General features: G+C 48.8%; 1 protein-coding gene across 1 annotated transcript in view; it reads right to left on the bottom strand.

Moving 5' to 3' along the window:
- LOC119457705 (open rectifier potassium channel protein 1-like) overlaps nucleotides 1–21,035 on the bottom strand; it is a 112,103-nt gene extending 91,068 nt beyond the window's left edge. The window contains 1 exon segment of the mRNA XM_037719357.2: nucleotides 18,443–21,035. Coding sequence (XP_037575285.1) covers nucleotides 18,443–18,457 — 15 coding nt within the window. The 5' untranslated portion in view covers nucleotides 18,458–21,035.
- Between the last annotated feature and the right edge of the window lie 6,530 nt (nucleotides 21,036–27,565).

Raw genomic sequence — 27,565 nt, forward strand, 5'->3', positions numbered from 1 at the left:
GACCAAGTGTCTGCAACAGGATCGCAGCATGCATGGATCATTTGTTGCTCGAACTGCATGCATGAGCATGCGTATGTCTGCATATGTCATATGCAAGAGCATATGTCGCCTTGAAAAAGACAAGTCCGCTTGTCGAAACGTTGGCTCCTGCTTTCACCTTGTTCTCGTTTTGCTCATCATGCAAGTAATCAGCAAGACAGAACAGCATGATGCTGCAGTAGAGTTCAACCCATCCGCAAGTAGGTATATGAAGTGCACGGATACTAATTGGCGATGTCTGTACGATGGTGCAGTTGTTCTGGCGCAAACCCCGAATATTCCAGCACACACTTTTTTCCTTTGTTTACATATCTCTTCTCGGGACGATAAAGCACACGTGTGCGTGAATTGACGGTACCTAGTGAGGGGTAATGTATAATGGCGTCGTCGTGAAATCGAATAGAAATAGTTAACTCTTCGTATAGACACATCTGGAGTATTTCAAACAATTTCCGCACTAGTTGCTTCTTCTTGCTTCACCCCTATTGCCCTTTCCACGTGTTACCACCGCTCTCTCTCCGAAGGCGGTAATCGAACGCGCGACGCCCGATTCGGCAGGCCAAGATGCCCTTGCCTCGGTCGGCAAATGCCTCGAGGTCAGGGGGGAGTGATCAACACGGCATGAAGGGCCTCACGCGATAAAGTCAACTCACAGTTCCTTTTCATCCTGGAATGTTGCGTTTAAAGAGAACTATATGACAAAGTTTTCGAAAGGTTCCACAGAGACGGTAAACACTACCTGCGTTCTCACTAGAGACGGTTTGTGTTCGTGGGGTTGATCTTTCACAGACAATTTGAACGAAGAAAAGATAGATCAGAATAAAACTACGAGCTGCATAAGCATACAAGAAGAAAGAGCGAAACCATGCGTAGAAAGGCAGAGAGGCCAACCGCAGGTAGTTCCAGTTGGCCACCGTGCACGGGGAGGGGGAAGATGGGCGTACGGTGTCAAAAATTTGGCAGTTTCGCCCTAAGGGTGACGCATTGACAGCTATAGGAAGGGGTTTAACATTGTTGCCTAAGGGTGACGCATTGACAGATATAGGAAGGGGATTAACGTTGCGCGTGTACTCCTCGAACGACATGCAGCACGCACGCCAACCGCGTGCAGCAGGAACATCGGTCTGGCAGCTACCAGGTGTCTCACAACGCTGGCGAGTTGAGGAGCACCGCCAGTGGCGCTGCCGGTGTCGCAATGCGATACTAGCTCGAGATGAGACCGACGGGATATCGTCGGCATTACGATCAGCGCCCAGTGAAAGATTAGATAACGTTTGCTTGACGTTTACTTCCCGTTCTGCTCAGAGCGGCGCGTATACACACAGCAGCTCAACGCAGCAGGAACGCTACTGTGATTATATAATGGCGCGCGCACAACGTTCAGGCCAGCTACGGTAGGGAGAAAGCTGCCCCGGATCCGCCACCGAGGATCCACCACCAAAATGTCTTGCATATAGGTCCGTTGACCTCAGGAAGTTCAGCAACGTAGATATCCGTCCAAGGTTAACTCTTTGGGAGTGGTATACATTTTGTTCGGTAGTGGACGATTGCGCAGTCTATCCAGCGCTGCTCACATGACTCGCCTCTCGGCACTATATATGGCGCGGGCAGGGACAAATGACGCGTGCGAACGTCTCTTCACAGCTTATATGTGTCGCACGTATCTAGAAGTGCCGTAAACGCTATGCGGACATTACGAAGCGCGCCTGCACGTGAGCTCCCCCGCCCCCCTCGTGCGAAGACTCTACTCTCTCTTTGCCCTGCTTGCGAGTCAAGTTGCGTAGGGCGAGTAAGCATATGCAAGGCCGTCTCGTCGTTAAGAACACGGGCAGCGCTCCGAATAAAGGAGGGCTGCAGGGACGGAGCGAAGGCGATCCCGACGTTACTTACGAGCCCCTGTGCGTTGCGTGATCGGGGAACACCTGGGATCCGCTCGACGAAAGTGGTCGTAAAGTTTCCTGGCGTACAATGTACGCGTCGCTTTCTTAAATTTCCACTTCCGCCTCGCTTCTTTTCGATTTTACGTATTTAACTCACTCCGCGGGGGCCGTGGTTGTGAGTCAGTTTTATGGTCCTACCGCTGGGGTGACTCTGTACTTGTGTAAAAGGCTGCGAAAGCGGCCGCGCACCGTGGTCGTATCGTATTACATAACGTGCTGCTGGGTGATGGTACGCTTCCACTGCGTCAGTTTGCCGCTGGTGTCTCGTCCCAAACACAACCTATAGCGGATTGGCATGCTCTCGAGTTAAGCGATGCCTCCAGCGGCGAGGTGACCGTCGGCGGAAGCGCCGCTTGTGCAAATTTACCGGTGTGGTCTGTCGCCCTTCTAGAATATAGCGTAAAGGTTTTCGATCGGGTAAACGTCCCTAATTATCTAACTGGAAATCTTTATTTGTCGTGCAAGTGAAGTCGTGCCAGTATAGCTGCAATGGCGCTACTTGTCACGGATAGTGCGAAAGTGTAGACTATGAAAAATAAGATTCGTCAGAAATGTTCAAAATGCTCATTCGAGTCAAGTAAGAGCGTTCGCATACTCAGCTCCTTGAGCGTGTTACAAAAAACCGCCGGTGTCGTCTGAAGTAATTATGAGCGTTCCACTACGGTGCACCTTGTAGTCCCCGTGTTGATTTGCGCCGTTAAAAGACAGTCAATCAAACTACTTCTTTGAGACGTGTGTTCGCGAAAAGGAAAGTTCCTGTTGCGAGCACGAGTGGACAGGTGGGGACGGTGGGTGGGTGTTCGCTTTTTGTTCCGATCGCCAAGTCAACGCTGCGCTGCCCGTGCGCACATTTCAAGCACGAGCCGTGACGTTTGTTAACGAAATAAACGTCAGCCGCTGCGCGTACACGTCACGCCTTGTTTCCAAACGCGCTTTGCCCTACACTCGGAGACAATGAGGTCGCGAATACAAGCGCGGGCAGCAGCATCTGGCGCGCTGTCCGAGTTGTATGCTGCGCGGATCACTTGCGGCATCTCTTACCCGGTCGCCGTGCACTTGCCTGGAAGAGAGGAGGGTCGTCTTCTCGCGCGCCCTTGTTCTGCTGTTGTTCCGTGCAAAGAATTTGCTAAAACACTGCGAGACAGAACTGTGGCGCTGCTATATCGGCCCGCTAGCATGGGAATCAATTGGAAGTACAGACGCGCGCGTATTGCCGTGATGTTCCGTATAAAGTGTAAGTGCGATAACATAGTGGCCGCGCATTGTGTTGTGTGTGCGAGCGAAAGCGTGCGAACGTGAGCCGAGGATGGTGTCTCGATCTCGCGCGCGCAAGGGAGGAAGGCGGGGAGGAAGCGCACCGTCTTCCATCGCCCTCAAGGCACCGGCCGGGGGGAGGGGGGGGGGGGGGGGTGTTCTACTCTAGCGGCGGCAGCGTATGGCGCGTCCCGCGCTATCTTGAAAGTGAGCTGGTATGGGGACAGAGTCTAGTCGCGTCGAGGGCTGATAGCTTCGTGGGCGCTACGTTCTCGCCGCCTAGTTCGCGTCGAAGCGAGAGGCATCACGAAAGTCAATTCGCTCGCTGCTGCTACCGCGCTTCCTCATGCCAGCGTTTTGACAGCGAGTGTCCGCGGTCATCGAGTGAGATGGATTCATGTTTGCCTGTGTGCGCGTGACAATATCCTTGTTACTTTAGTTAGTAAGTGAATGTTTACAAGTTTACACGGCTGATAAAGCTACTATCATAATTTCGTATAGTTGTCTAATAATTTGCTATCGCAATTGATGCTTCGCCTTTAGGGCGAAACTGCAACTTTTTATTGCGATAGAAGTTATACATGTGCAGACCCTCCATGAGAATTTTCACCGTCGCCGTGATGGTCCGGTCCATAATAAAGTACAAGTGCATTAAGATCCTATCGTGTCCCACACGCCCTATGCTGTAAGTGCGAGAGAAAGCGTGCGAAGGTGAGGCCGAGAAGGATGTTGGCCTGATGCTCGCCGTTTTCCCGCGCGCCTGATGTTGGAGGTCACGTGATCGAGCGCGCGCTCTCCACAGCCCCGCAAGCGTGTGACAGCGAGGGTTCTTCTTCATCGAGTGAGATCTGTTCATGTTTGCCTGTGCAGGGGCGCGTGACACTATATGCTTGTCAATTTATTTAGTAAGCGAATGTTTACTGCAATTTCGATAAAACTACGAACCTTCCTTCATCTAGTTGTCTAATACTTTGGCATCGCTATCATTGCTTCGCCTTTCGGCTTTCGGCTTCGCATTGCGACTTGTTTTCTTGGCATGACAGGAGATGCTGGCGCGCTGATACCACACCGGGTATAATATACCCTGTTTCATGAACCGGTGGTGTGATTACAGATGCAGTTTGTTTTGCATTGCTCTGAATTGGCCGGCATTACTTTGGATTGCCGTGTATGCGTCATCCTGCCCTTCGTTGATCTATCCTGCATTGCCATACATTGCGCATTGCCTTGCGCTGATTTGCCTTACGTGTCACTGCCTGTACAGCGCTCTCCCGCGCTCTATATTTCGCCAGTGACTGCAATGAATTATTTAACACGCGCGCAACTTAGCTGCGCCGTCACGGAGCCCGTCCGAGTCGTTGTCCCGGTATAACGAGAGCAGAACGTCACAGCACGTGCCTCCTTCGTGCACCTCTTCAGTCGCTGTCTTTTAAAAGACTCGTGAACAATGTGTACGCATAGGGCTGTCATGCGTTTCTCTTCGTTGAAGCACGAAGACCATCCACTGCGCAGACAATGACGGACCTGGCACTCGATGCGTCATTGTCGGATTGAACACTCGTTCAGCAATATGGACGCCGTCTAATATGTCACGCAGAGCTCGCCGGTGCAGCTCCGTTTACACGAAATCGACGTGAGCGATTCGGGTCTACAGCCGCTGGGTGACTCTGGCCGACGCGACAGCGTTTACGAACATTTTGCCAAGCGTGTTTCTTGAAAGCGATCTGCGATGTGGTCTGTTTTGCCTGTTTGTTTGCGTGTATAGGTTTGCGGCGGGACCGAAGGGAAGTTAGCCCTACGTTAATTGCTTGGACTCGTCTCACGAGCTACAGTACAACGGAGTTGATTGAGGCTTATTGAAGTACCAAATTGATGGAGTCAACCAGGATGGCGGCGTTTTGCTTGTTGTTGGGCAGTCACGTTGTATTGGGATGAAGTGGTGCACAACACAAGGGACACGCGGGAACGAGATAGGAAAGACATTCACACAGCGTTTGTGTCCGTGTGCTGTTGTTACACTTGATCCCATTTCAAAAATTGGAGGACGCTTAAGCTTCGCCTTTAAGAGTGGAACGCGATAGCGTTATCGGGCTCCGTTCGCGTCACTTTTTTAATGAGTAGGCTTCACTGCAACACACAACGTGCGAAAGCCAGCTTACAAAGACCAATCTTACACTGATCCCCTTAAAGTCGGCTTCACTTTTAAACACATATGCATTGCTGGAAAGACATTTTTACAGGAGCAATTTAAGCCGTCTTATATCAAAATGTGAAGGCCCTAGGACCTTTTTTGTTATTTTAATAATTGTTTGCTGTTGCCCTGAGGCGCGCGCGTGTCCAAAATTTTGAAATAAGGCTCGGTTTTCAACATTCCCCTCAATATTGCCTAGAACCAAAGTACATCAAAACACCATCAGAATTGGAGGACGCTTAAGCTTCGCCTTTAAGAGTGGGACGCGATAGAATTCAAAGATCCCTGGCTGCTTATCAGGCTTTTTTCTCCTATATTCAAATTACAATCCGACGCTATCACGCCTGTAGGTTGTGGTTAAGTCGTACTTTACGATTTTTCTCACAGATTTGACTTTGAGAAATTCAATTTTTGTTCACTAACACCTTGCGGCACGCGGAGGGCCTGTTTGGTCCAGGTGGCTCGGGATGATATGGTTAGGCATGGTTATTTCCGCCAGACGCCGATGCTTAACGCCGACACCGCCGGATTTTCTGCGACACGGGGCCCTTAACGCTATAGCGTTAAAAATTTGCCGCGGTTGAACGCGGTTAAACTAACTTGGTCGAGCGATAGCACGGTTTTGCTTGTTTGGGAATGGACAGAGACGCTGCTCGGCGCCGTCAGCAACTACCGCATCTTCAATTGCATCACAACACAACACACAGACGCTGCTCGGCGCGGCAGCAGAAGCGAGCGAAATGACCTTCATGCTGAGCCTCGCTTCAACGCGAACTAAGCGTCGAAAGCACAGCGCGTACGAAGCTACCAGCACTCGGCGCACTTTGTACTCATCGCAGATCGCTTTCAAGGTATGGGCGCCCACGCAGCGTAAGCAGCAGCCGCTGGTAGTGGCAGGCTAAGTCCCAGTTTGACCTTGGCTGAGCTTGAAGGTCAGATTTACCGAACCAGGCGTTTTCTGGGTTTGTACATGGAGTAGCAGAGCTATCGCTCTAATACAAAATTGATGCTCCACCACACTCAATGCGCACACGAAGCTTAAGGCACATATGTGCTCATGCGGTCACGCGACGGTCATCGGAAAGCAAGCCTCCGCAATGGAACCGCCCGCGCACGACGTAAAGCGCAAGCGGCCCGCTCACCGGGGCTTTTGGCGAGCCCTGGGCTTTAGGCCAAGCGTCAAACTCGTGTGCATGTGAAGCGGTATTATAAGTGGTAAAGACGGTGACACTGTTGAGAGTTGGACGACACGGAAGTGAAGACGTCAATCTGTGGGAGAATGGTGGTAAAGCCTGCGAATACTTGCCAAACGTGTCGAGGGTGCCAACCTATCATCATCAGCCTATACCTTTCCATATACCCCTTTTGAATGAATATACATATAAGGTCTGACCGTGACCCAACTTACCCCGACGCTCTGATAGACCCGCTCTCCTACAATGTGTACACGAATATAACAGCAGGAATTCGGCCCAACAAGCCGGCTTGTTCCAATTTTATCGGGTTCGTGCGAATGTAGCTTGTAAAGTGAGCCTATACGGACGAGAGCTCTTTTGCTTTAGCGAGTTGGCCAAACATGCTGATTGAAGAGATGTGGCGATGCGTAATTTCGTCGTCTTTCGTTCTTGCTTTTGTCCTTTCGCTTTTTTTTTTCTTTTTGCGCGCTAAAGCAAAATAAATAAATAAAAGTTAATAATTCAATCGAAACTGCCGCATTGTAATAACCAATCTCTCGCGTCTCGGGAGTGCATGTCGGGCGAGCGCAGTCTGCGTGGTCAGGTAAGCGAAATAGTTGGCTAAATATGTAACTCGTGTTTCGACAAAAACACTGCGGTTAGAGAAAAAATCGCCAGCCCTCCCCTGTCGAGAAAATGTGGGTAAGCGGAGGTTGTCGTGTGTGTATCTGACCTTCCTGGTGATTTTTTTTCTTTCTCTCTCTCTCTCTCTTTCCGTCTTTCTCCCTTTCTGTCTCTTTCTCTCTTTCTTGCTCTCTTTTTGTCCCTGGTATGCGCCATTGAGCTTGGACCCTTTCTGCACTACCGCCAGGATCGGCCCACTTTTAAGCGTGACACCACCACCACCGCCGCCGACACTTGTGAGCATATAAAGGTTCGCTTAAAAACGCTGTCGTCGATTTCAACCTTGCTGGCATTTCAGTAAAAGACCTGACGCACGCATCGAAGGCCCGAGCGCTGCAGCTGCGAAACAGAGCTTAGTTACGAGAGAAATATGATAGAAGAAAGAGAGCGAACAGGAGGGGACCGAGGCGTAAGTTGCGTAGACGCACAGCAACACAGCGATGTGCAGAGGGGAAAATTGGTGAGTCATTGCCGGTTTCGCCCATTCCTTAGTTCTTTTGTTTTTCTGCACTTTCACGAGTGTCTTTCCATTGTGTGCATAGTGGTACATAAACCCGCGGCGCTTCACGCAGATGTGACTACCTACCCCCCCCCCCCCCCCCCCCCCAACTGCCTAGCTTGTGATTGTGTACTTTATTCAATTTTTCCATTGTTGAACCTGTATCCACGAATGCCATAGCTAACTCCGTATATCTAGGTGCCATTTGTTTTTTGTATATATTGTTTTGCCTTATTATCTCCAGTTTGTTGAATTTACCCGTTTTTGCTTGTAAACCACTCCCCTCTATAATGCCGCAATGGCCGTGATGGTACGCTAAATAACTAAATTAATTAATTTCTTCCAGACTTTCTTTTCCGTCCTGATACGACATTTTTCTTGCTTGTTCATGCGTGAGTGATATCGCCACATTAAAAAAAAAAGTTTTCTTCTTATCGGTAGGTTGCATTACACTTGTCACGGTACTTTGACTTGTACCGAATATCCGTCCTTACTGAATGCATCTCGCGAGGTCCGTAAGGTAATAAATTAATACCAATACAATAAGTAAATAAATACCAATAAAATAAATTAAAAGGTACATGACGATGCACAGAGCAGGGCTGCGCTGAACAGCTCTTGCCAATCGGAGCTAATCGTGATTGCCTCCGCGCCGATGATGATCCCCTGTAGTCTCAGGCATGCTAAGATCATCTCAGCGTTCGCTTTCGCACCTTTCCCGGAATGTCCGTGACCTTTAAGAAGCCGTTCTTCTGAGGTAGGCATTTCAGAACTATATCGTCTCTTATCACTTCACGAGGTTATGTCGGCATTATTGTTCCAGTCACTGCGTCTTCCTATCATGTTGCAGTACTGAATTGGAGGCGCTTGAGTTTCATAAAACAATGCTTGGTTCCACCGTCTCGTGTAGTCGTTATCGAAACGTCGGTCCCGTGTCGACAAAGCTTTTCGCTCGCAAGTGCTATTGGCAGCTGGCGACGCGTGCATTCATGGTCGCAGCCTGATGCAGTCGAACCCGGATATACCGAACCCACATATAACGAATTATTGTATATAACGAACATCAGTAAAATCTCCTATAAAATTTTTCTGTAAAATTTGTATTCAGGCCATCCAAGCCTTACTTGACTTTTTTTTTTAATACGGGTGTAGGCTGTAAGCCTTGCGTAGACTCGCTTTTTATATGTTTCGCGTATTCTGTCATCCTCGTCACGCTAATTGGGAAGCTTCACAATATCGTAGTTCCACGACTCTCTAGCTGGGATATTGAGCAGTGTACAGCATCGGTACACTATAATAGCTGTCCGCACAACAATGGTCGTTATGAATTATTCTCTGAGAGACGTGGTACGACCTGGCGTCCCGTTCGACGTGTACGCGTTGGGAAGATTGGTGCTATTGGTGCGTCTGTTCGGTGTGGTGGTTGGTACATACGAATACTATATAGTACGCTTCGTCGTACGCATACACCACGCTCCTCTTCCTCAGCACTCTGACCAAATCACTTCAAAGTGTGCATAACTGGCTACCAGCTGGCACGCCTTTGGAATTGACCTTTAGCAGCAAAAGTTCTCGAGGTTTCACACGCCTCCGAAGAGACACTCCCACAGATGTTCTTTTGGGCTCTGGCATAAACAATTAATAACAGCGACGTGGTGACGGGGCATAACTCAGTTTAAGCAGCAACGTCCCTGCTCGTTTACACGAGAGAAATCTTCCACTTCGAAAGATCTTTACCAGAACGCAAGTGCGCAGTATATACCGTTGTAAACCACGCACACTTTAACCACTTATCCGCGGCGAAAACGAAACGCCCAGCCAGAGCCACGCCTGTGTCCCTGGAGATTGTTCTTCGCACCGGCTTTGCTGCGCAGATGGTTCCAAGGTTGGGCGGCCACACGCTCATGTGGATCGGCGTTACTAAACCCGCGTGCGGCCGTGGCGCGGTTACCGCATCGGCGAGCTTTATATTCTCGTGCCGCTAAAGATAGGCTCGAGCGGTCCGCTGCCTAATTGTTCTCGTGCTCCAGCCCCGGTCGGTCTCTCTCTCTCTCTCTTTCTCTCTCTCCCACAGGCCCTAATAAAACGCGTGACGTGGAGGCTGGGGCAACTCACCGGCGCAGCCCGCACTGCTAAATGCGTGCGCGCACCCAGAGGTGAAGGTCGACAGGTGGGCCACACACAAAAAAGGTGCACGGTATACGCACTCGTTTCTATATCCACCGCCACCTCCTGGGGCTTTCGCGATGTCTACCGCAAGACAGAGCGTCTTCTACGGTGACAAAGACGCTATATAGAGTTTTAGATAGGGGACACAGTCGTTGGGGCCCCTAGTGCTTGGAGCCACGGCACTGCGCATGCGCTCACCCCTGTGCGCATGCGCAGTACCGTGGCCCCAAGAGCTATAGGGGGCCCCAACGCTCACGTCCCCCTAACCTAAAGCTCTCTACTGAAGTCAATCCAAGATCGGGGCTTTCGCGATGTCTACCGCAAGATAGTGGCGTCTTCTACGGTGACAAAGGCACGGATTAAGTCGATCCAAGATCGGATACGAAGGGGAAACAAAGAAGGAAAAGGTGCTGAAAGTCAAGAGCGAGAGACAATTTGCAAATACTCTGTTTTCGTAAATCACCGCTTAAATCATTCATAAATCGGGCGCGTTGCGCTGACTAACACTCCCAGGGCTATAGTCTTGCATACGCGTACACAATTGCTCAAGAAACTGGACGGGAGGTTGGTAGCCGCGGCTGCTTAATTGGTAAATTAGCAATTATAACGGGATAATTGGGTTTCCAGGGGCTCCGTCAAGCTGCCTATAGAGCAGCTTTTGCCCCGGAATATCTTCCACCGTTAATACTGGAGAAATACGCAAGCTAACTTGACTGTCACGAAATACGCACACCGATATGAAATGACGAGTGTTGGTGAATCATTGTCTTGCTTTATTTCTAATATATAAGAAATAAAGTAAGGTCTTGGTAATGTATACATGACCAATACTTTGCTCCGGCAGCTTTGAGCAGGGTCAACGTGGATACTCGGATTTATATGTAGCGCTGAAAGGAGAGAGAGAAACAAGGATAGGGAAAGGCAGGGAGGCCAACGCGACGCACGTTCGGTTTGCTACCCTACAAAGCGGGAAGGGTGTTAAGTGACTAAGTACTGAGGGTGCACATCCGGACGAAGCGAGAGACAGAACGGAAGGGATACAATCCGTGAGAACTCTGTCTTTTCTTACGCGTTCTGGAACCTATATAATCCGATGATCTGCGTTCCTAGCCCACGTCGACAAACTAGTTCTCGAAGGCTGGGTTTTTTTTATTTTTATTTTGTGATTCTTCTCTTGCTAGTACAGATAAATTGCAGTAGTGACTCAGTGACTTTACCGACGATGAGCCAACACCTATTTAAGTCTTTGGTTTACCAGGAGGATATTGGCACGAACACAGATTCTTGCCGTTTGTCTCCTTTAAGTGCGACGAGCGAAGCACAATAGAATGTTCCTAAAAGTGTTGAATGTATATGTCTATACATTGCCGATAAAGCCGCAATTTCCTTTTAACCCCCTTCCACCGTGTAGGGTAGCAAACCGGACGTGCGTCTGGTTGACCTCCCAGCCTTTCCTTCCTTCTTTTCCTCCTCCTTCTCCCACGAAGCCTATAAGACCTGTAATATAATCCCAGCGGACATATACTGGGAGGGCAACAACAGTTGCCGCTTGCAGACATTGGGGATAACTGTCCGATCCGTTCGTATGCTTTGATAGTTCATTTCAATTAAGTTCAATTCACTTTATTTGAACACCAAAATGTTCATGGTATCCTTCCTCGAGTAGCCCTTGTTCGCGGGCACTGCCCCGAGAGGTGGTCAACGCCCGCTACAGCTTCTGACTGGAGTCATGCAGCTTCAAAACCACCTATACGCGTTCGGCTGACGCATGCGTCGCCAGATCTCGCAAGTCTCGTGCTGGCGTAAGCCGCGCGTGCTTTCTTCTTCGGAGTCCACGAATGTCATCGCTCTTCAAAAATTCAGAGTAAACAGCAACTGCGAGCTCGGTTATGGGCAGCAGTGCAACTTGCAGCGCGCTTCGCCATCTCGGATGTATAGCGGGGATGGGACCCAAGTGCAAAGCACGCCGTGACGGCCGGCGCAAATGACGTCGTGCCCCCCGAACGAACGTCATTAATTTCTCTTCCTCCCGCTGCGACCGCGACCTTTCGGGACGCGCCGCGGTCGTCTTCGGAATTCCAGACGCGAGTCCGTCTTTCTTTGACAGTTGGCCTCAGGTCCGGGCCTCGCGTTAGAAACCTTGGTGTCGGCGCTTGCTGCACAACGCTTGGCTCGCTTTCTACTGCCCTTACGAGTTCGTGGTATAACACGTCGCTTCTCGAGCGCATTTGCGCAGTTGCCGGGAAGTGGCAACTGCAGCATACGAAGCGGGGAGTGACGTCACTACACTTTCATATGTAAAAGAAGAACCCGCCTAGAAACTTTTCACTTGTGTTGTGATAGCGCCGTGGGAAGGTCACGCATAGTTAGGACTCCCGAAGAGCAGCGTGAACACGATGAAAAGCGACGGGATAAGCAACGTCAATATGCACAACGGCGTCGTGCTCAGGCTAGACAACTTAATTGCCTTTCTGTCAATCATTTCATGTAGTGCATCGCTCAATAATTCAAGGCTACGTCCCATTGGTCTATCGGATTAGGTGATACGATCGCTTCATTAAAAAAAAAAAAAACAACGATAGTCTTTCTTGGGCTACCTAAACGCGAAAAAACTTTGTCTGTCTGTCTCGATTCAACCGCCCGGCCAAAACCAACCAAGCTACTAGCACTGGTGGCACGAGGTCATACACGTCAACATTGTGCAGCGCAAAGGAAACCTCAGGCCTATTTGAGGCAAAATATATGTACATAACCGTGATCCGCAGCGTTAATTTAATTACGAACACACATAGGACTGGTTTTTACATTAGTAAATGACAAATCAACGCGTTAGATATGGTGTCGAAGAGACGCTACGCGTTAAAAACAAGCCGACGGAAGCCGCGGCTCTGTGGCCGCTTTAAGCCAACAGTAATAAAAGGTCCCAACAGATGGCGCGAGAGCAGAGCGAACGCGGGAAACTTGAATTGAATTCAGCAAAACCTCCCTTGCATCCATCATAGGAGGAGTGAGAGGGGAGCGGAAGAGCGTGAGGGGTGGGAGGGGGAGAAGAAAGGGTGTTTCGTATCAGGGGGCGGCAGAAGACTATCGTCTGTCGACGTCATTTGTAGCGAAGGAAGCAGAAATGCTGCCAATTTTTTTCTACAGAAAGCAATAAATGAAATCGCGTTAGTGAACTTCTCACATTCAAATGGGGTGCACTTTTTTTTAATAATTCATAGTCAAATAACGTCGCTCAGTTGTAGCCACATTAGACGTCACAGGGTACGAGTTCGAGAGTTTAGAAGGAAGCGGCGTCAGCGTTCGTGTTTCTCTCTGACGTCATGTACTGGCAGCACTATTTCTTTCGGAAAAAGTTATCTGTTTGTACTTAAAAAATAAATTACTGATGTAGGTATACCTAGTGTTTTCTGTAGCAGTCCAATTAAACAGTGAGCAACGTAGTTGAAGATGACGTTCGAAAAATTACGTGCTCCCGCGTAACCGCTTAGGGTCTAATAAACTGCGAAAACTTCTAGACAAAAGAAATTAGGCACGATGACTTTATTATTCTGCTTCAAAATCTGTCATACGGACCGGGGTGGCATTTATTCATAACTTATTGATATATGCTGACTCAGGAATTTCTAGCGAAGAGGGAAACAAATATCTATTTTAAGCGAGTTGTAAATCGCGGCGTAAAAATTTGCCGCCTCGCATGATATTTGTCGTTCACAGCAAGGTATTCATTGTTCGTGTGTTTTTCCGTTGGCGACGACCTTGTAGATTATAGGACAGCTTGAGTAAGCTGTAAATCATGATGCGTTTTTTTTTCTCTCTCTCTCTTTTCCTATTTTTCTCTTCCCTTCTTTCTCTGCGTTAGTGAGAGTGGTTCATATCGCAGCTGGGTTGTTTTTCCACGCCGTCATTGTAAACCGCAGCAAATCGTCAATCGCTGCTTCCTAAAAAAAAATATGTACATGAGCACGAAGAGCCGCCTACGCGAATGAAAAAAGGGCACATTGTTTCCATCGGTGATAGCTGGGCGAGTATGTGGTAATAGATGCGCCGAGAAAGACGAAAGACAGAAAGAGAGACAGTTTCGAGATATTAATTCCCGAACTTTGCGGAGAAATGCATTGGCGTTCCAGTTACTTTCTTTACAAAACGTCATCTTATGCATCGAAGCACGAAAAATAGCTGGGACGCCAATGTATGTCTTCGCAAATCTCGGGAATTAATATCTCGAAACTGGTGTCATCCTGAGAATTCCTTCCAATTGGATCCACCTTGCGAACTCCACGGCTACAATTCGTAAATTGTAATGAAATTGCTGTAAAGTAATTAGTAAAAAACTTGATTGCTATTTTTTATTATTTGATTATGCATTTCGATTTCTCGTGCAAATAATGTCCGCCGATTTGGGCAGTGTAGCTCAAGGATTGTAATTGTGTTATCTACTACACTGGTAATATTTCAAAATTACTTAAAGTACTCGCAGGAACACCCGCTATTCTTATATGCATGGAGTGGAAATTGAATTTTAGGTCATTGCGAAAAAATGCGGGCGCGCCACTTACAACGCAAAGCATTCGCGCCGTTATTAACTTGTTAGCGTTTGCATTTGTGCTGATAGTACACGTTGAAGAATTTCGGGCGGTCGAGATTAACCTGTTGCCCTCCACTACCGGTGTCCCCCCATATCCATATGGGCAGGTTTTGGGCGCGAAATTCCTGCAATTAATGCGGGTTACCACGACCGTAGTTATCAACAGATAACATTTATTAGTCCTAAAGGAACGAAGGCCCCACTCCGGGCCACCTAGGTATAGGATCATGCCTCCTGGCCAAGCGCATTGATGTGCTGCACCAGAAGCGGCCACCATATTCTAAATTTTGTGGGGTATATAGTGGTACGACAACGCCACCTAGATAGCACAAGGCCTGTTCACTCCGATCCATGACGTAATGCTACCTGACCCGACTGCCATAGAATCTATAATGGGGATGCTCCCGAGTAAGTAGCGGTGATTTAGACGTCACCGCTTTCGTCACGCCGGGCTTGGCAATGGAAATTTCGGGCCGGGTAGCATGACGTCATGGATCGGAGTGAACAGGCCTCGTGTTATCTAGGTGGCGTTGGGTACACTGGTTCCAGCAGCCGAGATCGACGCTTGTTCGGTGGCAGTTTCGAAAGCATAATGTTTGCAAATCTGCAGGTGGCGAGGCACTCCCACAAGCTGCGTTTATTAGATGGATGTGGGTTCCGCAGTGTTTACAAGCCTGCGTCCCTGCTCTTATATAGTATAATGTGTATAGTGCGGTGTCAGTAGTGTGTGTGTTGCTGCTTTTCGTGTGATTGAAGCGTCCTCTCTCGAACGCGTGTAGAGTAGTGTGTTGAGAAGCGTTGATGCTGCCCTGCGACACTTTGAAATGTAGAGCCCTCATTCAACGCATGGTCCCCAGTCAGCCGATTCGCTCGCGTACGAAGCTTGCGCAACGAAATCGTAATCTGTCGGCAGCGAAATTGCCGGCGCTGTCGTTTCGCCAAACATTCCGTACTCTCTGCAGTCTTTTCTGTGCGCGCAGTACAATGAAATCGCCTGGAAGGCCGGAACACGCACAGCAGAATCCCGGCCAACCGTCTCGCTGTCGAAACGAGGTTCCGCTGCGCGCACCTGTGCTTAAACGTTACCGTAACCATGGTGACGGCAAATTGAGGGCGCCGCGGCACAGGTGATCTTTAGGCGTACGGAACGCTCATGCTGAGTTTTCGTTTGAACGTCGCTCGAAGCCCCTATTTTCTCTCCCTCAATTTCGCTCTCTCTCTTTCTCTGTGTTTCGGAGCTAAATGCACCAGGTCTGAGACTGCGATTGATTTTGTTGAAACCAAGAGCACCAAAGTTTATAGAGCGGGACATTTGAAACAGTTGTAATAGTTGTAATATTAACCTTCGTCTTGCAGCCATGCATATGTTTGTCGCACCGCGGCTGACGTGTTATAGCGTGCCTTAATGAATACAACAACGCACGCATTTGTGACATTGCAAATATAATGCAATGTCACACTTCACTGAGCATGGCCGAGAATGTGTACCCGTTCCTTTATTTGATAATACCATAATATTGCGCAGTCGTAGCAATAAAAATACGACGGAAATCGTTCAGGCGTATCATATTGACAAAGAAGCAGTCCCGCATAAGCCATCCAAGTATCGCCCTGCCAAACAAGTAATTTTTTCTCGGCGTATCGATAGCCTTGGAGCGGCGGTGGTTTGCCTCTTTCCGTTGGTGCTCTGCGCGTTTGTTGAGATGCGATGCGACTCGCTCCAGCACGCTGCTCCGACGCCGTCATTTGCATAAACGTCATTTGCACGCGTGTAACGAGGTTCCTTGCATCACAAACTTATGCATGCCTTATCGAAGGACGCAACGAGACGATGCTACTGGTGCGTATAGCATTCGCAATCTTACTCGCGCATCCGTTTCTAGTTGCCGTCAAGACGATAAACATAAGGTGGACGGCCTTTCGAAATCAGCGTCACTGTTGCCGTCTCCACCATAGACATGTATGTCCCTCGGGTTTCCCAAATGGCACTGACAAGATCCTACATCTCTGTAGATATCTGCAGGCTTTGCGCGGAATGTGTATAAATGTACCCGGGTCGTCATTGTATATCGTGCCACAATTCAGATTGTTTCTCGCTGTCGCTCAGGCTCGAACGTATGCGAAGGTGGCCTGTGATGGACACGCGAATGTAAACACGCAGGGCGAACGATGAACTCCCGTGTCATTTTGTAATAGTTCATCATAGACGCGTCGAACGCGTGTGTTGTCGAAAACTTTGAAAGTAAGCGGCCGGTTGGTCGTAAACTGTTCAGCCTAGGTCCGACAAAAATTTGTAACGGGAAGCAAGAGTCATTAGAGAGCTTTAGATTAGGGAATGCAAGAGGCCTTGCGCACCCTACAATCTAAAGGTCGCGTGTTTGCTCGCTCTCTGAGCGTCATGACCTGACGTAGGAACTTGAAGGTTTGCTTACGGCTTCGATACGGTTTTCCCGTGCCATTTGTTTTCGCATTACTCGGCATTTATCGCAGTGGGACAGTACCGCATCTGCAGAAAGCACGGTCCACTCAGAGTCAAGTGAACGGATCACGCTTAAGACGTATCACGCTGCCGTACGCGGTATGCTCGCTCGGTAGTGATTTTCCGCCAGGGTTGTTTGCGCATGTCAGAAACGAAGCGAGAACATGAATGTACTAATGTCGCAGTCTATATACGATTCCATTAAGGTTCGCTAGCACACGGTGATCTCCCAAATACAAAAAATAGATCATACAGTCACAGACACACACAAACTATAGTAGATAACAGCTCTCCTATCGGGAACTATATGCACGTCGATTGCAATGTTGCAGGTACTTTTTTTTTTTTTTTAGTAAAAATGAATTTAGACGTGTACCTATAGTACATTTACACGTATTCCCTTCAGCTACAGGTTACGTGTGACCATTTCCCGCACTAATCAAATGCAGTAGACGCTTACCGAAGACCACAATTTTAAAATGACGAAAAAAGAAGACCAACTTCATAGAAGGTTTAGTAAGGTCTCCCTTCTTTCACAACGTTCCCGTCCCAACGCAGTAAAGTTCCATCGTGCTCTCGATTTCACATTTAAGAATAATGTATACTTTTTTTCCCCTTTTTTTTCAATTCTCTAGCCCAGCACAGACGCCCGGACACGATGATAACATAAAACACCGAAACAAAGTGGTAGATCTGAGAGATATTCACACACTATATGTCGTTGGGTGACAGCCGTTCCGAGAAATGTTTCCAGCTTAACCGAAAAAAAAAATGTATCCAGATGATGTAGCACCAGCGCAAATTTAAACGCGAACAAAAATAACCCATCAGAACGACTGAATTACGCATAATTACGTGCGACGAGAAAAAGCTTCATAGTTTTTTTTTTTTTTTTTTTTTTTTTTTTGCACGGAATTGTGGCAAATGTACGTTCTGGAACAGGAATCAAGTCACCATTACAAATGCAGACGAACCTGGATACGGAAGAGGACATTCGAGTTGTTTTTCGACTTGTTCACGTTTGAATTTCTGCTGGTGGTTCAGACGCGCCGTCGACGGCGGCAGCGCTCGGGCGTTCTATAGCCCGACGTCAACCGGGCAATATCTTGCGCTCGCACCATACCGACTCTCGAGCCGCTTGGCGAGTACCGCCACAGCCGAGCCGTCGGCATAGCGAGGAATGATTTGATTTACGATAGACGAGCAGGCGCCAGGAGAGCTATTCGCGCAAACTAGCCCGCGCCAGCCTAAACCAGCCGCGCGTGCACTGAGCGCAGCATACGTATACGATTACAGATTCTGAGCCGCCTGATCTTGAGACAGTATCGGTTTCCCCAGTTTCGTTTCTAAACCGCTTCCTGCGCAAGCATCTCGGACGGCGCTGCAAACCGTCCCAAACGGGGCGAGCAAAATAAGTGGCTTACCGTTCTCGGAATCATGATTGCTTCCGGTCCCCCGGGGATGGATTCGACGAATCTCCCAGGTAGTTTACACGTGCGCCGGCCGCACTAAATCCTCCGGCTCGAAAACGCCGCAGCTGAAACTACGGCCACATAGTAGTAGCGTAATCCTCCACCGCCTTGCTGAGACTTGAGACAGGAGAAAAATGCACTTGGTCGACGCACCAATTCTCTTCCGTACACACATGCACACGCACTGGCTTTGGGTCAGACTTGAACGCTTCTCAGTCGCTACGACGTCTGGTCATCGCCTCTTTCCTCCTCTTTTCTTTTTTCCTTACCGAATTCCTCTTCTCTCGTCCCGCGAATATTTCACTCTTCAAGTCAATCACGTCACCAGGAGTCGCCGTCGCCGTCAGCGCACACGTCACTCAAGCGCAGAGAAATATACACGCCGCCGGAAAGCAGCACTCGCGCACACAGACACACACACACACACGCCCTCCCAGACGTCACGCCTTGAAGACAAAGTCCTCCGCCTCGCGTTGCTCGCCGAGAAGCCAAATGCGCGGCCAGATAGTTTTTTTTTTTTTTTCTTTCTTCCTATTCGTATACGTACACTTATGTTCCTCTCTGTCGCGCACGCCGACGCTCTGAACTCTCTCGCTCACAGAGCAGCTGTGCCCGCGCCTCTGGGCTCCGAAACGCGGGCTCCAAGCTTATAGCTCGATGCACGACCCGCTTCGCCGTGTACGCTGCAGCTGCGATTCACATTTGCCCCGAGCAGCAACAGCTGTTCTATTCGCAGGCTGCGCGCCGGAGCTTGTCGCCGGAGCGCCGAGGCATCGTCGACGCCGAGGCGAGACTCGGGCTAGTCACTGGTCCGTGCCGAGGACTCATCGTGCGATGCTAGTCGGACTGACGTGGTTCGTCGATTGGCGCCGCTGGGATGCGACCCGTCTTCTCCGACGAAAGGTCGTCGACCTACTCGGTCTCGACAAACAGAGAGCTTCAGGTTGCAGTATTCCTCTAGTATCGCTCTGCAGATCTCATCGACGGCAGTGGTGGACACACGCCCTTGTTGAAGACGCCGGATGGAAGCTGCTGTGCCGATTAATAACCCTACTATGACTGTCGGACTTCAAGAAGGAACTTGGCGACCTAGCCGTCCTTCTTTGGGGTGAAGAAGGCCCTCTTAGCTTTGGACGCCTGGATACGATAGTCGGGTATCCCGGAACCAACACCTAAGTCACTGGAACACGGAGAGCACAAAGTGTTTCTTTTAGAGGCAGCTTAATCGATCACATCAAGCGGGGCTGAAGATCAAATTCTGCTGGTGCAATGTTACCGAAGCTGAAGGCGAACCGCTGGCGATACCCTCGAAGGCGGCAGTTGTATTTTCGGAAGGCACCTCTGCTTTATCTTCCTTACGCTCAATATTTGTACGTCTTTTTTTTTTTTTTTTTACTTTATTTTAGGAGGATATCCAGCACCCTCTCGTTCTTCGGTGTGAACAGGCGGCACTGTTTTTCGATGACCCAATGGGGCGAAAGCTATCACAAGCAGCGGGATCTTGAGAAACCAGTCCTCCGTTGTTGCATCGGCACTGGAACCATCACTTGTTATCGATTACCCATACGCAGTAACAGCGCGCACTGAAACGAAACTCGATGCTTGACGTTGACAAATGTCGGCGCCAAAGCTTCCTTTCTTCCTGTACACCAGCTGAAAACAGCTCCTTTACAGACGCCTCACTAGAGCTGACAGATCTGTAGTGAATCGAAGCACGATAGTAGGCGCAAGCACCGCAAAACAGCGAGGATCTGCCGGGTAAACCAGAATGCAGATTCAGAACTCGGGATGCACAGTTCGCACTTTTTTTAGCCTTGACACCCGCACACGGCTTTCATCGAAATATGCACCAAAGAAGACCCGAAAAAAAAAAAAGGGGGGGGGGGGGGTAACAAAGAAAAAAAAAAAAAAAGAAAACGGGCCCGGGAATACACAAGTTGAAAAGCAGCACAACGCGCATGCGTTAAAATAGCGGCGTGACCGGCGAGTATATTCCAATTCGGCGTCTCGTCTCAGAGCTGTTGTGGGCCCGGTGACGACCACTTCAAGCCTCGTTCACTGCATCATGTGCGTCGCCGGACAACGCGCGCACAATAAAATCCTCGTCGGGGGTGGCAAAAGGGCGCCTTCGAGCTGCGGTCGCTTCATGTGCCAGAACCGGGGACCTCCGGGGACGCGTTCCGGAAGGTCCAGGACAGCGGTGCGTCTTCAGGGACGTCCGCCAGCGTCATCGGTCGTCGTCGCATGGGTGCCGCCGCCCGCGCGGCACTGTGGTCGCTGCTGGTGATTCCGTCTCCGTGGTCGGTTCGGGCCTCTCTGATGGTCTTCGGGTGCCGCGAGGAGGGGGTTGCGAACCGGGGTCCGGACCCGGTCCCACGCGGTCATTATTTTTAGCTGCTCTCTCTCTCTCTCTCGGCGTCGGCGGAGGTGAGGGATGCGCTTCTCTTGTAGTACTTCTCTCCGGCGCCCGCTGCTCTCGGCGTGTGCGGCAGCCGTCGCTGCCGGCCCAGCTGTGAGCGCGCCCAGAAGAAAAGGTGCGCTGCCCTGACGCGACGCCGAAGACGACGAGGAGGAGGTGCCGGGGAAGGGAGAAAGTGCCGGGGGAGGGGAAGGGGCACCGTCTTGTGCTTTTTCCAAGAGGGAGAGGCGGTTGGGGGGGAGCCTGTCTGCTCCGCACGTCGGTAGCAGCTTCAACTGCCAAGTGAGCGCCTTCGCCACTTGCGTATGACGCCGTCCCTTCTTCGGCGGCGGCGGCGGCGGCGGTGCGCGCGGGACGGGCTTGCGACGTGATTTTAAGCGTGAAGATCGCCGCTTCTTTCTTTGATGTGCGACGGACGCGTCGCGGATCTTGGCTGCTGTGCGCCGCTTTGTTCGGACGGCCGTATACGCGAAGTTTATAGCTGGCATGAACCGGTTGCGCCCGGAGCTTTCGGCTCGCGCTCTGGAAAGCCGCACAGTGTGACTGCATGCGCACTTGCGGCCTTGCAGGACTGAGTGGTGTTTCGGTATCTGCGTAATTCGCAAAACCTGGAACCTCACCAGTTCGGAATTGCTTCGCGATCATCCTTTGTCCGACTGCAGTTGTGTTTCCGCATCTATAGATTTTTGTTTTTTCGGTTACCACGCTCCATTACAAGAGGGATGGTAAAACAGCACTCACGAAGGGTGTCGAGCCAGGAAACAGTGTATAGTTACATTAACGCACTTCTATAACGTGAAAAGCCGCCAGCCGTCACTTTAGATGACTTGCGCGCGCATGACATCACGGACGCAGCTTCTAACCGTGATATAGAACTCAAACATGGCGGGCCCGATGACGTCACTGCTGTGTATCATCACGCGTACGTCGTTCTTGGTTTTTGACGGTAACGCGTGTCTCACCGGATTGTCACTGTTATCGAGTTGCATTGCCTCCCAGTGCAAGGACGCGCCATAGTGCTGCCACGTTTCTTGTTGACGCATCTTCTCGAGGTGCTGGTACCCTAAGATATGGCGGTTACTGATGACGTCAGTGAGAACCATTTAATATATAGCGGGATTGAATTTCTTTCGTATTCATTTCAAGTACATACTTTGCACGCAAGGAAAATGACATCTGGCTGGTGAATGAGGAAGACGACGATAGGTGGTGGTTCGGGACGCACGTTCGCGCTCTGCTTTTGCTTGACTGCCCTCTACGAAACCGGCATGCTGTGAAGCTGCGTTCTACCCTCACGCTCGTTGATCTACACCTTCGTTGTAAAATAAACAACGCACCTCCACGCGATCTCGGAGGGCGCTGGAAGCAGCAGTCGAAGGAAACGAGGCACTGGTAGGAATCAAATGTATGCCATCAAGCGCAAACGTCACGATGTACCGAACAATTTCAATGACATTTTAAATTTCAGAAAATAATTTTATAATTCAAATGACCTTAATTTATACAATACTCGGGGCACCACTTAACCATGTTTGCCCGCAGTTGTAGCGATTATTTGGAGGCTGCGAGTGCTAACTGTGTAAATAACTTCGAATGACTTTGCATGGTATGTCAAAATCTTTAAAAAAATGAAATTCTCGGGTTTTAAGGGCCAAAACCACGATTTGATTATGAGGCACGCCGTTGTGGGGGACTCCGGATTAATTGTGATCATCAAGGGTTCTTTAACGTGCATCCAATGCACGGTGCACGAGCGTTTTTTTTTTTATTTATTTAGTTTTATTACTTTTTGCATTTCGTCCCCATCGAAATGCGGCCGCCGCGGCCGGGATTTAATCCTACGACCCCGTGCGCAACGACAACGCCACTATGCAACCACGGCGGGTCATATGTCAAAAAGATAAACAGTGATGCTATAACTGCCATAACAGTGAACCCAAGTGTCATGAGAGACGGCAGAGATTGCATCGTTCTCAAAAAATGTTTGCAACCTTTAAACGCAATGCTTCGATAGGCGATGAGATAAAAATAAATTGCCTGTGACGGCTTTACCTTCGGTGCACGGAACTGGGATGACTGAAGGCTTCCGGGATCATTGTCCTCCGGTGTTCCTAATTAGGCTGATGATTTTGATGGACTCTCTCGGGTGTTCAAGAATCCGTTGCAGGACTGGGCCATGGGCAGTCAGCGCTCAAACCTCGCCTGCCAGCATCGGTGCCGTAAAACGCAGCCTATAGCGAGCTGTGGGCGCTGCTTACAGTAGCACATGTTACGATTTTGTATCGGCAAATTCACCGCTTATCTCGAGGCACATGCGTCCAGCTTGTGACTGTCTTGAGTTCCGACGAGCTTGATCGTATATAGGAGCGCATGCGTTCCTCACGAGGCGCATGGTCACTGACTGCAGCTTCGTTGGACGCATCGGGCTAAAGAAACCGTTGATACAGGCCGCCGGCTGCTATCGACAAGTACCGTATTTACTCTAAAATAGGTGGAAGACGAAGATAGGTCGACTCCTACATACGGCACTCGCCGAGAAACTAAAGAAAGAAAGAAAAAAGAAAGGAAGGAAGCGTAGCCATGGCTTGGCAAAATAATTTTGAGGACTGTAGTGAAATGCTGTTTAATGTCTGCGTGCTTTGATCCGGACGCACAGGATGATCAACGGTGGTTAATATTGTTTTCCTATATTCTAACTATGTCTTGCTCTCTCTAATTCTATTGATTAGGTTTTTCTGTGTGAAATTTTGTTGTTGAATGAGCTGTCACTTCCAAAAGCGTTCGGTTTGTTCCTTGTACAAACTGTAACAGTATATATTACTGTATATTAACGCATTTCTTACCCGATATTTTTTGTATATGTATTCGCATGTGTATTTTAACTATTGTTTAAGTTACCTTTGATTGTAGTCTCCCCCCTTACACAATGCCTCTAGGGGTCTGTAAGGTATTTTTAAATAAGTAAATAAATAAATAAATAAATAAATAAATAAATAAATAAATAAATAAATAAATAAATAACAGCAGAGAGAGCAACGAAGAACGTGTTAGTGGATTAGTTGTTTCATAAATGCAGGTTTTAACAAGGGCACACCTTAAGACGGCTGACACAGGAGAAGCGGTAACTGGCAACTAAAATTTATTTTGGAGCAAGTAACACTCATCAATTATTATGCAAGTGGAAGGTACGCCGACCGACGTGGGCCTCAGTGGCAGGGAACGTCGCAGTCATCTTGCAATTCAGCACTTCTCACAGCAGATTCAGCACCAAATGACAGCCTTTCTTCCACAAACTTTTGTTCACGGCTGCTCAGCATTACTGACGTGTACTGATACGAGCATTTTCGCTCTTTCTGATATAAAATGCTTATATTTATTTCCGACGCGCAATGCGCCTCTCCTATCTTACTCTGAATTCGAGTTGGCGAGTTATAGCTTGTCCTGTGTTTGTCTTCTAGGGAGGGATCATTTCTAAGTTTTATGGAATTTTTAGAAATTGCCTATCGCAGATAACTTAATTCTAGTCCTTGAGCTGAATTATTCAAAGAGGCGAACATATTACTTGCACGAGAAATCAAAATGGCACATGTAATTTACGAATTGTAGCCGGTGAGTTTGTAAAATGAAATGAAATTCCAGAATGACACCAGTTTGGAGATATGGGCCATCAAAGTTACCGTAAATATTCACTGTTGTTCCACTCACTTTAACAAAACGCTCTTTTATGCATTGAAGCGCAAAAGTAAGAACGCCCATGTATTTCGGCCCACACTTTGGGAAATAATACCTCGGAACTGGTGTCATCCTGGAAATTCATTTCAACTGGAACCTGTGACTTTATGCAGCGCCCCCCCCCCTCTCTCTCTCTCTCTCTCTCTCTCTCTCTCTCTATATATATATATATATATATATATATATATATATATATCCCAGCATAGTGCAGGATGTAGAAGTGCTAGGTAGGGTGAAGTGCAGTGACCATAGGTTAATGAGGTCTAGGATTTCTCGTAATTTGAAGATGGAGAGAGAACAAAATTAGTCAAGAAGAAACAAGACAACCTAGACGCAGTAAGGGTAAAAGCAGACAAATTCAGGCTGGTGCTTGCAAACAAATATGCAGCTTTAGAACAGGAAGATGAAGACAACATAGAGGTAATGAATGAAACCCTAACTAGGCTGTTCTCAGAAGCAGCAATTGAAGTGGGAGGTAAGGCACCAAGGCAACCAATAGGTAAGCTCTCCTAAGTAACAAAGGACCTAATAAAGAAACAACAAAGCATTAAAGTGTCAAACTCAAGAAATCATATAGAATTCACTGAACTTTAAAAAATTAAAATTATGGGGTTTTACGTGCCAAAACCACGATCTGATTATGAGGCACGCCGTAGTGGGGGACTCCGGAAATTTCGACCACCTGGGGTTCTTTAACCTGCACCTAAAACTAGGTACACGGGTGTTTTCGCATTTTGCCCCCATCGAAATGCGGCCGCCGTGGCCGGGATTCGATCCCGCGACCTCGTGCTCAGCAGCCCAACACCATGGCCACTGAGCAACCACGCGCTGAACTGTCAAAACTGATCAACAAGAGGAAAGTAAGGGATATCCGAAATTATAACGCGGAAAAGATTGAGGAAGCAGTAAAAATATGGAGGCAGCATGAAATCAGTGAGAAGAAAACTCGGCATAGGACAAGGCAAAACGTATGCACTGAAAGATAAGCAGGGTAATATCATCAGCAATTTTGATGACAGTAAAAGCAGCGGAAGAATTATATACTGACCTGTACAGTACCCAGAGCAGCCAAGCTACTTTCATTCGAAGTAGTGATCAATAGCATACAGAAGCTCCTTCTATAACTAGCGTTGAAGTTAGAAGGGCCTTGCAAGACATGACCAGGGGAAAAGCTGCTGGAGAAGATGGAAGAACAGTCGATTTAATCAAAGATGGAGGAGTTATCATACTTGAAAAGCATGTGGCTCTTTAAACGCAATGCCTCATGACTTCTAGTATACCAGAAAGCTTGAAGAACGCCATAATTATACTCATCCATAAGAAGGAAGACGAAAGAATTGAATTGTAGACCCATTAGCTTGCTTTCAGTATTGTATAAAATATTCACCAAGATAATTTCCAATAGAATCGGGGCAACACTTGACTTCAGTCAACCAAGAGAACAGGCTGGCTTCAGGAATGGATATTCTACGATGGATCATATCCATGTCATCAATCAGATAATCGAGAAATCTGCGGAGTACAATCAACCTCTCTATACGGCTTTCATAAATTATGAAAAGGCATTTGATTCAGTAGAGATACCAGCAGTCATAGAGGCATTGCGTAATCAAGGAGTAGAGGAGGCATAGGTGAATATCTTAGCAAACATCTACAAGGATTCCACAGCTACCTTGATTCTCCACGAGGAGGAGGAGGAGGAACAACTTTATTAAAAACACCCCTCAATGAACGTCAGGAGAGAAATCCATATCCCCCGTCGCCCCTAGTCGTCGGCCGGAATACCTTGAGACACAGAACCAGCAAGGGCTTGACCGATGATGTCCTGCTGGACGTTGGGGTCTCGGCTGCTACCATGCTTAGACGGACATGTCCACACCATGTGAACCAGATTTGCTGCCTCATCACAGAATTTGCACTTTGACCTGAATACTCCTGGATGGCACTTGCCGTAGAGTACGGGGTTTGGAAAAACCCCCGTCTGTAATTTCCTCCACATAACCTCATCCTTCTTAATGAGCGTTCTGTCCGCTCCCTGGTAAATTTGTCGATTTAGTCTGTAGTGCACTGTGATTTCCTGGTATGCGCGCATATCCTCTCTTCTGTTTTATAGTTTCGGTGACATTGGGAGGTTCCGGGGGTCGACCGGTAAGTGAGACCTCGGGCGACCGAATGAGCCTCCTCGTTCCCTCTAAGTCCGTGGCGAGCTGGTGCCCACACGAGCAGAGCCAGCTGTCTGGGTCCTCCTTGCCTGTTTAATATACGGATGGCTGCCTCCCCGATTCGTAATTTCACACAGCGTTTTTGGAGTCGCTGATGACCCCACCTTTACCCCCCTTTGGCTGACGGCCAAGGCTATGGCCACTTCCTCAGCTTCAACCGTCTCGACGCCACTGACTGAGCAGCACGCACTCGGTGTTCCGTCTTCCCTAACCGCCACGGCCGCGTGTCCCGCTGTGCTCTCATATTCTGCAGCGTCCGTATATAGGACGTCCCGTCGACCAGTATACCTATGCTTGTAATGCCTCTGCCCTGTCTTTACGTCTGCCGTCGTGAAAGGCAGGGTTCATGTTTCTCAGCAGAGGAGGTATTTTTATCTTGTCCCTGATCTGTCTGGGGATGTCTCTCGAGCGCACTTGCTCATGCTTGGGCTCGTAGCCCAATCTCTCTAAATTTTTCCTCCCCGTTTTAGATCCAAGTAGCCTTTGATGCTGCGCGGTAATGGCAGCCGCAATCAGTTCCTCGAGAGTGTTCGACACCCCTAGATTGCATAAGTTTGTCGGTAGACGTGTTCGGGGTGAGTCCGAGCGCGACCTTGATACTTTTCCTAATAATTATTTCGAGCTTGTTCCGTTCTACACCGCTGAGTTTTAGGTAGGGTGCCACGTACACTATCCTACTGATTACGAAGGCTTGCGCTAGTC

The sequence above is a fragment of the Dermacentor silvarum genome, chromosome 7 (assembly GCF_013339745.2).
Source record: "Dermacentor silvarum isolate Dsil-2018 chromosome 7, BIME_Dsil_1.4, whole genome shotgun sequence".
In the NCBI taxonomy this organism is placed as follows: Eukaryota; Metazoa; Arthropoda; class Arachnida; order Ixodida; family Ixodidae; genus Dermacentor; species Dermacentor silvarum.